The sequence below is a fragment of the Vigna radiata genome, unplaced genomic scaffold, assembly GCF_000741045.1.
Source record: "Vigna radiata var. radiata cultivar VC1973A unplaced genomic scaffold, Vradiata_ver6 scaffold_350, whole genome shotgun sequence".
NCBI lineage: Eukaryota > Viridiplantae > Streptophyta > Magnoliopsida > Fabales > Fabaceae > Vigna > Vigna radiata.
The window spans coordinates 144,310-158,927 of NW_014542187.1; the positions used below are offsets into that span (position 1 = coordinate 144,310).

Here is a 14,618-nt window from a genome sequence, read left to right on the forward strand (position 1 = left end):
GTCACCCACAAACTGATGGGCAAACTGAAGTAGTAAATAGATCTCTATCTACTCTATTAAGGGTAATATTAAGAGGTAATAACAAATCTTGGGATGAACATCTACCTCATATTGAATTTGCTTACAATAGAGTAGTCCACAAGAGTACCAATCTGTCTCCTTTTGAGGTTGTTTATGGTTTTAACCCTATCACACCTCTTGATTTACTACCTCTTCCAGAATCATCTTCTTTCCTTCATAAAGAAGGTGTTTCTAAAGCGGAGTTTATCAAGAAATTACATGAGAAGGTTAAATTCCAAATTGAAAAACAAACTCAAAAGTATGCTGAATACAACAACAAAGGGAGAAAGANAATAATTTTGGAAGCAGGAGACCTAGTTTGGCTTCATTTGAGAAAGGAAAGATTTCCTTCTCAACGGAAGTCCAAACTTAGTCCAAGAGGAGATGGTCCATTCAAGGTGGTCAAGAGAATAAATGATAATGCATATATATATTAGATGTTCCTAAAAGTTATGGTGTCAGTCCTACTTTTAACATCTGCGATTTAATTCCTTTCACAGGAGATGATCAACAGGTTGAAGCAGATCTGAGGACAGATCCTTTTCAAGAGGGAGGGTCTGATGGAAGACCATCAAGGGCTCATATTGGACCTCTTACTAGAGCCATGGCAAAGAGGATTCAAGAGGAATAAGGATCACCTATTACTTTGCTTCTATGGAAGGTGGTTTATATTAACCCTTCTTCTCTTAACTAAAACATGTTACTTTGTTTTATAGGACCTAAATAAAGCTTGAAGAAGTTGATCCAAGAATTAGGAGCAAAGCCATCCAAGAAGTGGAAGCCAAATGGTGAAGACAGCCAAGCACCGCTCAGCGGCACTCAACTGCNGCTCAGCGTGAACGTGATCACCTTCTCCACGTGCATGGGTGAGNTGGNTGGAAGCATGGAACGTGCTTGCTCAAATTGGCGCGCTTCTCTTAGGGTTCTTTTGCATTTTCTGAGTAATTTGAAACANCATTTGAGCTCCTCCTCTCCTATAAATAAGAGGGCTCCCTCCTTGTAAAAGACACTTTTGAGCNTTAATGAAATGCTGCAGAATTTCTGTTTCAGCCTTAATGCTCTTGAGTNAATGCTTCTCTACACTTCTTNTTCCCTTTCCTCTAGCTTCCTTCCATTATAGGAAGGCCTTCTGAGCTGAGAGGATCAATTACACACACTTTCCATCTCCAAACACCAAATATAATTCAACTANATCCATTTCCGCTGCACCTCTCTGCATCATGGAGTGCTTGCTGTTTGGAACCAGATCTCGATGCTTCCAGTCCATAACAAGTTTCCATCAAAATGCTTATGTCTAATAAGTCAAGATCCAACTGGTTATGAGTGCCTAAGAGTTTGATAATTCCCCTTACAAATATGTTTGATGACTGAAAAGAAAGTCATGTCCTGGTACCTGGACAGTGGCTGCTTATGTCACATGACGGGAGAAAAATGTATGTTCCCAAACCTGTGGGATAAGAAAGGAGGTTTGGTCACATTTGTAGGAAACCAAAAAGGAAAAATCATACGAATTGCAAAGATAGATACAAACCTTTCCCCTTCCATAATGTTTTGTTGGTAGATGACCTTAAACATAATCTGCTTAGCATAAGTTAATTGTGTGATAGCGGATATACTGTTGCTTTTGAAAAAGGCCAATGTAGCATATTAGATAGTAATAACTCTTTAGTATTTACTGTTAATAGACAAGCTAACTTGTATAAAATAAATTTGGATCAATTGTAGTCTCAAAATTTCTCATGTCTAATTCTATGAAAGACGAGGTAGTGACATGTCATAATAATTTTGGACACACAAGTATGAGATTAATCTCTAAGTTGCAACGCCATGATCTCGTAATAGGACTGCCAGATGTATCATTCAACGATACAATCTTTTGTAGTGCTTTCATGAAGGGCAAACAGGTCAAGGAATCTTTCAAAAGTAAAAACATGGTTTCGACCAAACGACCTCTAGAGCTGCTTCATATAGATTTATTTGAACCTACAAGAGCTGAATCTATGAGTGGTAAACGCTATGGATTAGGGGTTGTAGATGATTTTTCTAGGTGGACTTGGGTTCTATTTATAACTCTGTTTAATCATTCTCGTACTCTTTATTTATGTTGGGTTTTCTCAAATAGATCCCTTTCATACTTTTTTTCTCAATTAGGTCCCTAAAAGTGAAAAATTTTAAGCAATTGGGTCCCTGGCGTTAAATTGGGTTAACGAAGTTAAATCTAAAGTGAATTGTTAGTGTGAGGTGGAATCCTTAAATGAGATGGCACATTTAGAGCAGGTTACGTGGAATATGTATAATTAAAAAATAAAAAAAAAAGGACTTCTGAGAATTGAAACCCAAGGGTTCACCATGTTCAACCTTACCTTTCATCATCTTCAACCGTAGCGATTGATGCTCAGGGTTCATCACGAAATTAGGGTTCATGAAACCCAAATTATGGTTCATGATCTTTTTGCAGGCTTGGAGCTCGGGGAAGAAGATGAAGCTCGCAATGAAGGGGATTGATTTTGCAAGTTCACAATTGGGTTTGGAAGCGCGATGGTGGCGCAATGCAATTTGGAGCAACTCGTAATGCGCGTTTGAAGAAAATGAATAACTAACCTTTCTGCGCGAAGAAGATTGCATGATTTGTGTGATGAATGTTGAAAAGCTTTTTGTCACACAAAAACTCAACAAAATTAAATTCCCCACTAATGCAGTATAGGGGCAACCTAGGGTCTAATCCAAGGACTTGGTACTTATTAAGTTTAGAAATTGTAAAACTAAGCCTATTTATTTATTTACTAAAACTAAAACTATGTGGGGAAAATAAAATGTAAAATGAAATCTAATACAAGACTAACTTACTAATAACACATGTACCTACTAAATCTAATCAATGAATGTAAGAATGTCATGAAAACAAAAACTATATAGAAAATATAGATAATAAGGAAGAAATATAATGAATGATGCATGGATGATTAAACACAAAGAAAGAAAAATAATGCATGAATCCTAACCTAAAATGATATACTAATGCATCTAATGGAACTTAAAAACAATATTCTTATCAATGGAGAGCAACATGTAAAAATTTTTGAAAATAGAATGGCTTAGTTTCAACACAAAGAGGGGGGTGATGAATTGGTGAAACACAAAAATCAGAGTCTTTTTAAAATCTTTTTCATAAAAGAATGAACTTTCATAAGTTTCTTGAATCGCAAGGAAAAAGATATTTCAAGTGCAGCGGAAATAGTTGACTACGTGAAAAGAAAGGTCAACTTGAAAATAAAAGTGCAGGCATAGAGAATTCAAACGCAGGTTTTTATACTGGTTCGGCCAAACTGCCTACATCCAGTGTCCTTCCTGTACCCGGAAGCAAATGCACTATAATGATCAGGGTTTTTATAACAATGTTTCTATAGCGACCTCCACGTCAAAATATAAAACACCTCTCTAACTCTCTAACCAAAATATAGGCATATACAAAACACAGACAACAACAAGATGTCCCCTCTCCTGCAGTTCTCACTACTTTGAACAATCCTCAAAGTCTAGAATGTCTCACGTTCTATTCATGTAGTCATAACAGGGCAGCCACAATCTTCACAAGATTGAGAGAAAAATCTGATCACGTTTCAAACACCTCAATATGCAGTATGATCAATATGTCTTTGAGCACAAATTCTTGCTCTGCAAGCAACCACCAAAGAATGAACACCTCGGTCTTCTTGATGAGTTCTTGGAGCTTTAGCACGTTCTACAAATTTGGAAAGAATCAATCAACTCATTAAAATCACAAAATTCTTTGCAGAAATCAAATTTGCGTCTATATATAGTTTTTCACAAAACTGCCGCTCCTTAAGTCAACTATGCTACTAATAGAATATATTATACTTAGACAATTATAACAGTTAGTAGAAATCAGACCAACTTAATTGATTACACATTTAATGTAGTTAATAACAATTAATGCTTGGTCAAAGATATAAAATATAACTGTTAGACATCACAAACATTAACAGAATTTAAAAACATAACTAACTAACACTAGTGCAGAATGGGCTTTAGACGTCGGTTATTTTGGGCTTTTAATGTTAGACCCTAAACTGACGTTTTTGTGGGTGACGTTAATTAGACATCGGACTGCATATAACCGACGTCTATATAGGCGTCAGATGCAGGAACACTAACATCTATATCCACGTCAGTTGTGGGTACATAGACGTGTATATACACGTTCGAAGTGGGTACAACAGACATCTACGTAGACGTCGGATGTAGCCAGATCTGACGTCTATAGGTAATTGGACGTTTTGTCCACTGTAACTCATTGGACGTTTGTTTGTGCACTGATTGTGTCCATGTACCTAAAACAAAAAAGTTAAGTTGTTAGAAACTAGCAATGTAAATAAAACTAACATGGAAGACAAAATTAACTATCTTACATGCACCATAGTTGAAGGATGGAAATATTCAATATCTTGTCTCCCGCAACGATCTTTGATACATCATTAAATGTGATATATATTGGCAGATGGGCAGGCAGACCAAATACTCTAAAATCCCAATATATTTCTATTGCTCCTTTCTTGAACCTGGGTAATCTTAACATTATTTTTGATAGAGGATCATCCTCCGCTTCAACCATGTCATCATCTTCAACTATGACTGCCTCATGCATCGGCTGCTTCTGAGGAAGTGTGAGCTGAAGATAAGAATTTCAAAGTTATCAATAAATATTTTTAAATTTAATATGCAAATGCTAATGATAAAAATATTATACCTGTGGTGCAGAAATGTGTGTCATGATCAATGCTTTAGGCCAGGCTATTAAAGTTCCTATGGCCTCTCCCACAAACCGAATTTCTGGAGTGGGTACAGGAACCTGAGCCTAGGGATCCCGAACCTCGTCAATCATGACACACACGTTCTTGGGTAATATGGGAACACCATGAATAGTTTGGCCTCCCTCAAGTACTCGTTCGACAGCCACAATGCTTGGGGGATCCCCATCAACCAACAGCTTATACTGACCACTGTACTCAGTAGGGCATGATCCTCTAGTGCTGACACAAGGTGGTGTGAGAGCTTTAGTGGGAAACCCCATGGAACCCTGCATCATGGATTGCAACTTCTCTTCAAGCGCTTTTTGTATTTCTTTTTGTTCCTGTAGCTGCTCCATGAATCGTTGCTCCATTGTTCTCATGCTTTGGTTTAGTCTTTCCTCCCACTGAAGATCCAATCACCTCAGTGCATCCTTATGTTTACACACTGGCAAGTGTACCAGATCGTATCAAGTAATAATAGACAATAACTACAGATCATTTCTCAAGGGACTCTTAGGCCTTATCTTTCATGTAAATTGATTGTATAAGACTTGAAAGAAGAATAATTTTGTAGTGTTAATGCAAAACTAAATCTAAACATGCAAATGCAAATTGAATCAATTGGAAAAGAAAAAATATGAATGAATGGAGTTGTTGGGGTTTACAATTTTATCCTTATCCACCCTCTTATATCTATTATTCTTATTAAATTCTCTTTATTATCAATGTCATTCAGCTTTCTAAACTACTTTAAACCCGATTCCTCGGCGAAGAGAGCCTATTACCAATTACTAGTTTACCATTCCTAGCTCTATGATTGAAGCTTCAGGTCGATATTGATTCTTGACATATCTCTTTAAGATCTTCATGTATCTTTCAACAGGGTACATCCACCTTAAGAAAATCGGCCCACATATTCGAATTTCTCGGACTAGATGAACAATCAAACGAACCATGATATCAAAAAAAGAAGGTGGAAAATACATCTCCAATTCACATAGTAGTCTTATTCCTTCAGTTTCCAATTAATCTAAACCTCAAGGGTCAACAACTTTTTTGCAAATGACAACAAACTCAGACGTGTCAGAATACCCCTAACAGAAAGAGGTAATATGGCTCGAATATCAACTAGTAACAATTGTTGCATCAATACATGACAATCGTGAGACTTTAAACCAATTAACTTTAAATCTTGCATAGAAACAAGGTTACTAATATTTGAAGAATAACACTATGGAACCTTCCTATTGTCTCTGGATGCAACTCAGTTCAGATTCTCATTTTAGCCAAATCTTATCGTGCTTTTATTCCGTCTTTGCTCTTCCCTTTCACGTTTAATAAAGTTCCGATCACACTGTCACAAACATTTTTTCAACGTTCATCACATCAATACAATGTCTAACATCAAGTTTACACTAGTATGGAAGATTAAAAAATATTGATCGTTTGTTCCAAATGTTTTTTGCAAAGGCACTTTTATGATGTTTTTCAAACACAATGTCAATGTTTTTGACTTCATTGTACACCCCTTCACCATTCCGGGGTCTGGACACAACCTCATCCTTAACACTTCAATTAAATTCTTTTTTCAATCTACGATAAGGGTGATTGTAAGGAAGGAATTTCTGATGTCTTGTGCATACCGTCTTGTGACCATGCTTCAATTGAAGGTAACTAGTGTTTTCTTCACAAATCAGACATGCAAAATGACCTTTCACCGTTGACGACTTTTACAGGATCTTAGTTAGTAAGACTGCTCAAGAGATGTGGGAAGTGCTGAGAGTGACTCACGAAGGTACAAATGACATGAAGAGAGTGAGAAAGAATACCCTAATCCAAGAATATGAAATGTTCAGGATGAAGCAAGGAGAAACAATATCAGATGTTCAAAAACGCTTCACCAATATCGTAAATCACCTTATTGGACTAGGTAAGTCTTTTGAAAATGATGAACTTAATATAAAAATTTTGAAATCTTTAGACATGTCGTGGCAACCAAAAGTGACTGCAATTTCTAAGTCATAAAATCTCAACACAATGACTATGGCGACATTATTTGGAAAGTTGAGAGAGCATGAACTTGACCTTGAAAGACTAGATGAAGAAGAAGCAATGGCAAAAACAAAGAAAAAGAGTCTAGCCTTAAAATCAGAGGTAGAAAGGAGCAAGAACAAAATAGAAGATGAAGACTCAGAAGATGAAGAAAATTTGAGACTTATGATAAAAAGGCTCAACAGGTTCATGAAATCAAAAGACAAAGGAAGATTAAAATTCGAAAAGAAAGAAAATCAAGGATCTTCCTCACGCTATAAATGTTATGGTTGCGGAGAAAGGGGGGACTTAAAATCGGACTGCCCAAATCAAAAGAAGAATGAAGAAATAAAGGAAAAGAAATCCTTCAAGAAAAAGAAAGCATACATCGCATGGGACGATGACAATGAAACAATTTCTGATTTGAGCGAATTTGATAAAGAGGCAAACATCTGTTTAGTGGCAGACAACGATGCTGGAAGCCAAGTAAGTACATCTAGCGATTCTGATAATTATACTCAATATAGTGAAAGTGAATTGCATGAAACTTATGCTGCTTTGATAATAAAATCTGAAAAATTAGATAAAGCTTATAAGAAATTGAAAAATGATTTCAAAAATTTAAAATTAAATTTTGAAAATATTTCAGAAGAAAATAAAAATTTAAAATTAGATTTTGAAAATATTTTAGAAGGAAATAAAAATATAAAATTAAATTTTGAAAATATTTTAGAAGAAAATAAAAATTTAAAATTAGATTTTGAAAATATTTCTAAAGAAAATAAAAATTTAAAATCAAATTTTGAAAATAGTCTTGAAGAGAATAAAAATTTGAAAAATAAAATTTTATTTTTTGAAAAAGGTAAATATATTAGCAGTGATGAATGTACTTCTTGTGAAAATTTTAAGAAAATACTAAGAAATACAACCTTTGGAGAATGCAGTAAAAATAATAAAAATAAAGTTGTTAAAAATAAGTATGTTCCTAAAATTAAAAATAAACATAATAATAGAACCCGTAGAACATGGGTAGAAAAAGGAACAACTTAGCAACACAAACGTTATATCATGCTTTTATTGTATGAAAAAGGGTCATACTTCAAATAAATGTAAAATTAAACATTATGGTGTTCCAAGTGGTAGATATATTTGGGTTGTAAAATGATCTCATTTATTTTATATATACCCAAAGGACAATGTTTAACTTATAAGATTTTTTTTAAAATATTTTAATTTTTTTAAAAAAAAATCAAAATTTGAGAAAATTTTATTCCAAACATGTTGTCTTTGATAAAATTGTGGACCTTAAGGCAAAACCTCTTGAGTCAGTTGAATCAGATGCAGGTAATGATGAAGACTTGCAGATGACAACAAATGAAGCAAAAAATGATGACAATCCCCAAGACGAAGATCTCAACAAAATATCATTACACAACAAATTTGGAGATATATCAAAAGGGGTAAACATTAGAAGAGATCTAAGAATTTTTGAAATTTCTTAGGATTGCGTTTTTTTTTTTCATTTGAAGCATTTGTATGCATTTTTGAAAATTTAGCCATATTTTTTTATGCTTTAAAATTCCTATCCTGTATGGCTCAATGTATGATTTTCAAAGTTCTTTATCCTAAAATTATATGTTTTAAATCTCCTATTGTGTATGTTTAAATGGATCTCTATATTTGAAATATATTTTATGCATACATGCTTTTATTGAGGGGGAGTGTTATCTTAGGGGGAGAACATGAAACACAACTTTTTAATTATGATCAAAAAGGGGGGAGAAAATATCTTAAAGCTTATTGTTATTCACTAATGTCCTTGTCTTTCATGAGTTGTGTTTTTACTCAGATTATTACTAGAAGCTTTAATTCAAAGGAGTTTTTGATCATCATCAAAAAGGGGGAGAATGTTAGCAAAATGATGAAGATGAAGTTTTGATGATGTCCTAATCAAGTCAAACGAAATGAAGATTCAAGAAGATCTTTTGAAGCCTTGTTTTGCAATGGAAAGCTTTTGTAATAATTGTAGTTTATTGTCAAGGACTTAGATGTTCGTTGGTTTTGATTCCATGTACTTTCATACCTTGTAATTGATGTTAAGAGTTAAAATCACACTATTTTAATCGATTAAAACTAGTATTAATCGATTAAAACGAGTAAAAGCTCAACTTATTTTAATATATTAGCTAATTGATTAAAATTCATTTTAATCAATTAAAACTGACCGTTGGAGTTTTCTAGCTTTTGAAAACTAGCCGTTGCACTTATTTTAATCAATTAACAGTAATATCAATCGATTAAAAGTGTAAAATGGCCAGTTATGAAGAATGGAAGAGTTTTTTCTTGAGTCTATAAATAGGCTCTCTTTATCCATCATCAACAACTCTTCCCTTGTGCTCAAATACTCAAAACTCTTTGAGAATTCTGTGCTCTTGCTCAGCTAAGGAAACTCTTGTCTGTAGAGCTGGTGAATTGTTGCTACGGTGAAAGAGGAATAACTGGTTCATCCTTGGTGCGTCTGAGGAGGTGTGTGGAAGAGGATCATCCTTCGTGAAGTATTCGAAGGAGGTATTTCATCTTTCATGAAGTATTCGGAGGAGGTGTTTCATCCTTTGTGAAGATTCAAAGGAGGTGCAGGTTCATTTCTTGTGGTGTCAAAAGAGGCAGTTTCTAAACTTTTACAAATTGTTTCTTTGTGAATGTAGTTTATAATTGTTTTGTTCTTAGTGAACTGTTTATCCTGATTTGAGATACACGACTGGACCTAGGATTGGTAAGATCCGAACCAGTATAAAATTCATTTGTGCAAATTTCTCTCAACCTTACTCTTTTATTTATATTCATTATTTGCATAGTAAGATAAATTGAGTAGAAATTAAAAGGCACACGTTAATATTAAAAACCCTCTTGGTTTGTTATTTCACGCTAACCATTCCGCTGCAGTTGCTCTGATAGAATAAATAGTTATTTCAAGAACAATGGTTTTGAGCAATTTCCATATGAACATGCTTTATACTTAAAGAACCATGTAACATGTATGTTATTTGTTGCCTTATATGTACATGATTTGATCTTTATGGGAAGCAAAGTCGAGCTTGTAGAAGAATTCAAAGAGGTAATTGATTTGGGCATTATGAGATACTTTCTAGGTTTGGAGGTGGACCAAAGTTTGTTAGGGATCTTTGTGTCTCAAAGGATGCCTGTTGAGATATATTGAGGAAGGCAAAGATTCTGAAGTTAGCAAAGAACTTGATAAATCACGAGAGAAGTAAACATATTGACATTCGTTTTCGCTTTATCAGAGAAAAAGTGAAAGAAGACAACGTGGAACTTACCATATCATGAATTAAGAAAACTGATCAGAATGAAGAAAGAAATATTTTAAGTTTATGGAGGACTTTGTTAGATAAACTAAACTTGAAAGAGTTAAATTTGTAACTTCATTTTTTATTGATGCTATGTCATTTCATTTATGAGCTGTCAACCTCTCGGTCCTTATTGTTTAGTATTATTTTTCACTGGGTTTTATTCATGGCATTATAACAGCTCCGTCTTTCCGTTGTTTTGATTTTTCTGATTTTTTGGTTGCACTGTAGCAACCCAGTTTGGTGTTATTTTCATTTCTGTTTATATATTTGCGTTTACTTTGGCCCATTTGCGGAGCTATTTAGAGCTACCAATACTGAAGACAAGGTACACAACACACTTGACATATGACTGTGGGTGCAACAGCGTTATTTTAACATATTTGTCTCCTTGTGAAACCTTATCTTGTAATGTGCATTCAATAAAGTCCTCATAGACAACATGCTCAACGGATCGAAGTACATAAAGTATGCATGTCACTTTCATAAAATATCCTACGTAGGGATCTCCACAACATTGATAACAACGTTTGTGGTTGGCAATGGAAACCGAACCTAGCATTCCACTGACATCTGTCACAATTATTGGCCCCGTCCTCGTAGTAACAAATTTGATTACGTATGTTATAAGATTTTACTTAATTTCTGTCGAAATTGGAAGTTAGTGAGAGGAGAAATCTTGAAAAACTGGTAGTGTCGATTTGGACAAAGGTCTGTAAAACGAACACATTTGTTACAATTTTCCAAAACTATTTTCTCTATGAATGTAAGATACACAACGAGCCTACAACTACCAATTGCACAATGAATGCGGCTTCTTTGCACATAGCAATGTATCCATGGTTTGCTATGGGGCATCTAACCCCATTTCTCCACCTTGCCAACAAGTTAGCAAAAAGGGGACACAAGATCTCATTCTTCATACCCAAAAGAACACAAGCCAAGCTAGAAAACCTCAACCTTCACCCAAGTCTCATCACCTTTGTCCCTATCAGTGTTCCTCAAGTTGATGGTCTTCCCTGTGGTGCAGAAACTACTTCAGATGTTCCCAAATCTTTGTTCCCACTTATTGCCTCTGCCACGGATCTCACAGAGAAGGATGTTGAACTTCTACTCCTTGAACTCAAACCACACATTGTTTTGTTTGACTTTGCAACGTATTGGCTACCAAACTTGACTCGTAGGATGGGGATCAAATCTCTTCAGTACTGGATTATTAGTCCTGCAACAATAGGGTACATGGCATCCCCCGCTAGAGAAAGAGAAGGTGACATGAGAAAACCACCTTCAGGGTTTCCTGATTGTTCTATCAAGCTGCATGAACATGAAGTTAAGTTCTTTGCTGCATCAAGGAAAATGGAGTTTGGCAACGGTGTTCTTCTCTATGATCGTATCTCAGTTGGTGCAGACTTGTCAGATTGTATTGGATTCAAAGGTTGCAGAGAAATAGAAGGGCCGTACGTGGATTTTCTAGAGACGCAGTTTGGTAAGCCTGTTTTGCTTTCAGGTCCTCTTGTGCCTGAGCCATCCAACTTTACTTTGGAAGCAAAATGGGGTGAATGGCTCGGTAGGTTCAAGGCTGGTTCAGTGATTTACTGTGCCCTTGGAAGTGAAAACTCCTTACAGAAAAACCAATTGCAAGAATTGGTTTTGGGTCTTGAGCTTACAGGAATGCCATTCCTTGCAGCACTTAAGTCCCCTACTGAATTTAAGTCTCTTGAGAATGCTCTCCCAAAAGGGTTCAATGAAAGGGTTCAAGAAAGAGGGATTGTATATGGGGGATGGGTGCAGCAACAACTGATCTTGGCACACCCTTCTGTTGGGTGCTTCATAACACACTGTGGTGCAGCTTCACTAACTGAGGCACTTGTGAACCAGTGTCAGCTGGTGTTGTTGCCTCGCCTTGGCTCTGATTTCATCATCAATGCAAGAACCATGGGTGTAAAATTGAGGGTAGGAGTGGAAGTGGAGAAAGGGGAAGAAGATGGTTTGTTCACCAAGGAAAGTGTGTGCAAAGCTGTGAAAATTGTGATGGATGATGAGAATGAGCTTGGCAGAGAAGTAAGAGAAAATCACATCAAACTGAGGAACCTTTTACTAAGTGAAAAATTTGAGTCATCTTGTGTTGATGCTTTCTGTCACAAGCTTCAGGATATAATCTTCAGCATTTCAGACTGATTCACTTATTGATTTCTATATTATTCGTACTGAATCAGTAGGGTTTTTTTTTAGTTGTGTAAGAATTAAAATCAAGTCATTTTAATTATTTAGTATTTTCTAACTATAAGTTATTCATGTTCCCGACAAAGTTTTCATCCATGAATTATATATTACATATCTTCATTAACATGTATATACCAATTATATAAAAAAATACCGGTTAAAAGTAATTTTGGTATCATTTTTTACTTTTTGTTAAAATAATTCCATTATTTAATAAAATACGTATAATGGTACAATTCTTCAAAAATTTTATCTACGTGCAATTTCTTCCTTTTATTGTGGTATTTTCTTTTTCTTTGGAACTTCTATCTTTGTGCACAATATTCGGATCTTGAATTTCAACAGGATTGATAACAAAATGAGGAATCAAACATTCATCTATATTTCAATTGGTGGTATTTTTATCTATGCAATTAACTTTTTCCCTTTTTTGTAATGTGTAATTTATATGAGAAAAAGTCTAGCAATCATCTTTTGATGGAAGTGTTAGGTATATTGAGATTCAATAAAATTAATAAGTAAAGATTCAAACTATAATATTCTGAAGCTATAAGTTACACAGTAAAAGAAGAGCATCAAATATATTTGATTTGATACACAGTGCAGTGAGATCTTAATAATCACTACACATTTGCGTCGGCTAAGCCAACGCAACTTCAGAAAAAAAAATAAAAAACTAAACATGTATCTTTCAGACCGACTGTAACCCGAATCAAGAAGAAGAAAAAGAAAAAAACATGTTAAATAATGATTAATTAAATGAAATTAGAGGTTGCGTCGGTTTCTGGACGACGCTAAACCGACCAAAAGGGAGAATAACGTTTAAAGTCAAAAACATAATTTTCTGACTCATTTTCAGATTTAATTTATCAAAAGAAATTGGTTTGTGCGTCCGCCTAGGGACGACGCTAAAGGAATCGAAATTGAAAAATAAAGAAAAAGAAAAGGTTTTACTTAAGTTTAGGTGGGAATCCAAAATTTAATTTTTCTTATTGCCCATATCAGAGTCTTGTTGGTACGAGCTTAAGAGAAAGTTATCCATCTTAAATTTAATGATCATGAGTCTGATCATAAAACATTAGAATTAGACGAAGAATTTTTTAAACTATAGATAGAGATACAACATCCAAGAGCCTCTGGTCTATACCAGAATCAACTAGTGCTCTAAATATCACTCTTCACTCATACAGAATTCTTACAAGATAGAAGGGTCTCTCCCCAATTGTTAATTAAGATCAAAGTCAAGTGATGGGCAAGTGAGAAAAGAACAATCAAACTCTTACTTTAAACTTGAATGGTAACAAGAGGCAAACACAAGAAGTCAAGAAAGCGGAGAAAACTTACAAGACAAAATATGGATAAAGAGAACCTACAATGCAAGGAAAAGTTTGAAAAGAAGAATTAGAAATTGCTGGAATACAATAATACAAAACTTGAGATTTTCTAATTTCTATCTCGTTTAAAGTTCATTTAAGTGAAAACCGTATTTGTATCTACAAAATAATACCTAATATTTATTGTCTAAAAATATAATTTATTTATGCTTACAAAGTTTACCAAAAATTCAAAAATCAATCAACACATAAGCAGCATGCATTCAAATTAAGTTAACAATTATGTAAATACAGTAAAACTTTCATCAAAATGCTAAAGAACAAGAGTATATACACATTCATCATACAATAACATGAGAAAGAAAGTAAAGGTACGCTTTTTATAACTTAGCCAATTATAAAATTTTAACGATAAAGATCAATAACAATAGGTGTTTCGGATGGAAAGCCTGAGACAAAGTCGTGACTGTCTCGAAACGATGACAACGTACACTCTTTTGATCTGGTGATGTTTATGGATCTTTACTTCTCTTACCGAACGGCTGCCACCTGCAGGTTAGCACTCCGACGCTCAAGTTAGCAGAATAACAGCACAAATAAAGTAATATTCAGTAAAAATCCAACCCTTCACCTGACACCTTACCCTCCTATTTATAGGCATTTTAGTTTGGATATGGGCTGCAACCGCCTATGCGTAATGGGCCATGATCCCATGAATTTGCTCTTTAGCGCAACTGCCGGTAACCACGTCCCACTCCTCAGCGAACCTGTTGGTTACATGTCCTGATATCTCG

General features: G+C 34.8%; 1 protein-coding gene across 1 annotated transcript; it reads left to right on the forward strand.

The window, feature by feature from the left end:
• Positions 1-10,932: 10,932 nt before the first annotated feature.
• On the forward strand, positions 10,933-12,566 carry LOC106779200 (UDP-glycosyltransferase 79B30). Its single transcript, XM_014667266.2, has one exon. The coding sequence runs from the start codon at positions 11,072-11,074 to the stop codon at positions 12,443-12,445; it is 1,374 nt and encodes a 457-aa protein (XP_014522752.1). The 5' UTR covers positions 10,933-11,071; the 3' UTR covers positions 12,446-12,566.
• The last annotated feature ends 2,052 nt before the right edge of the window (positions 12,567-14,618 follow it).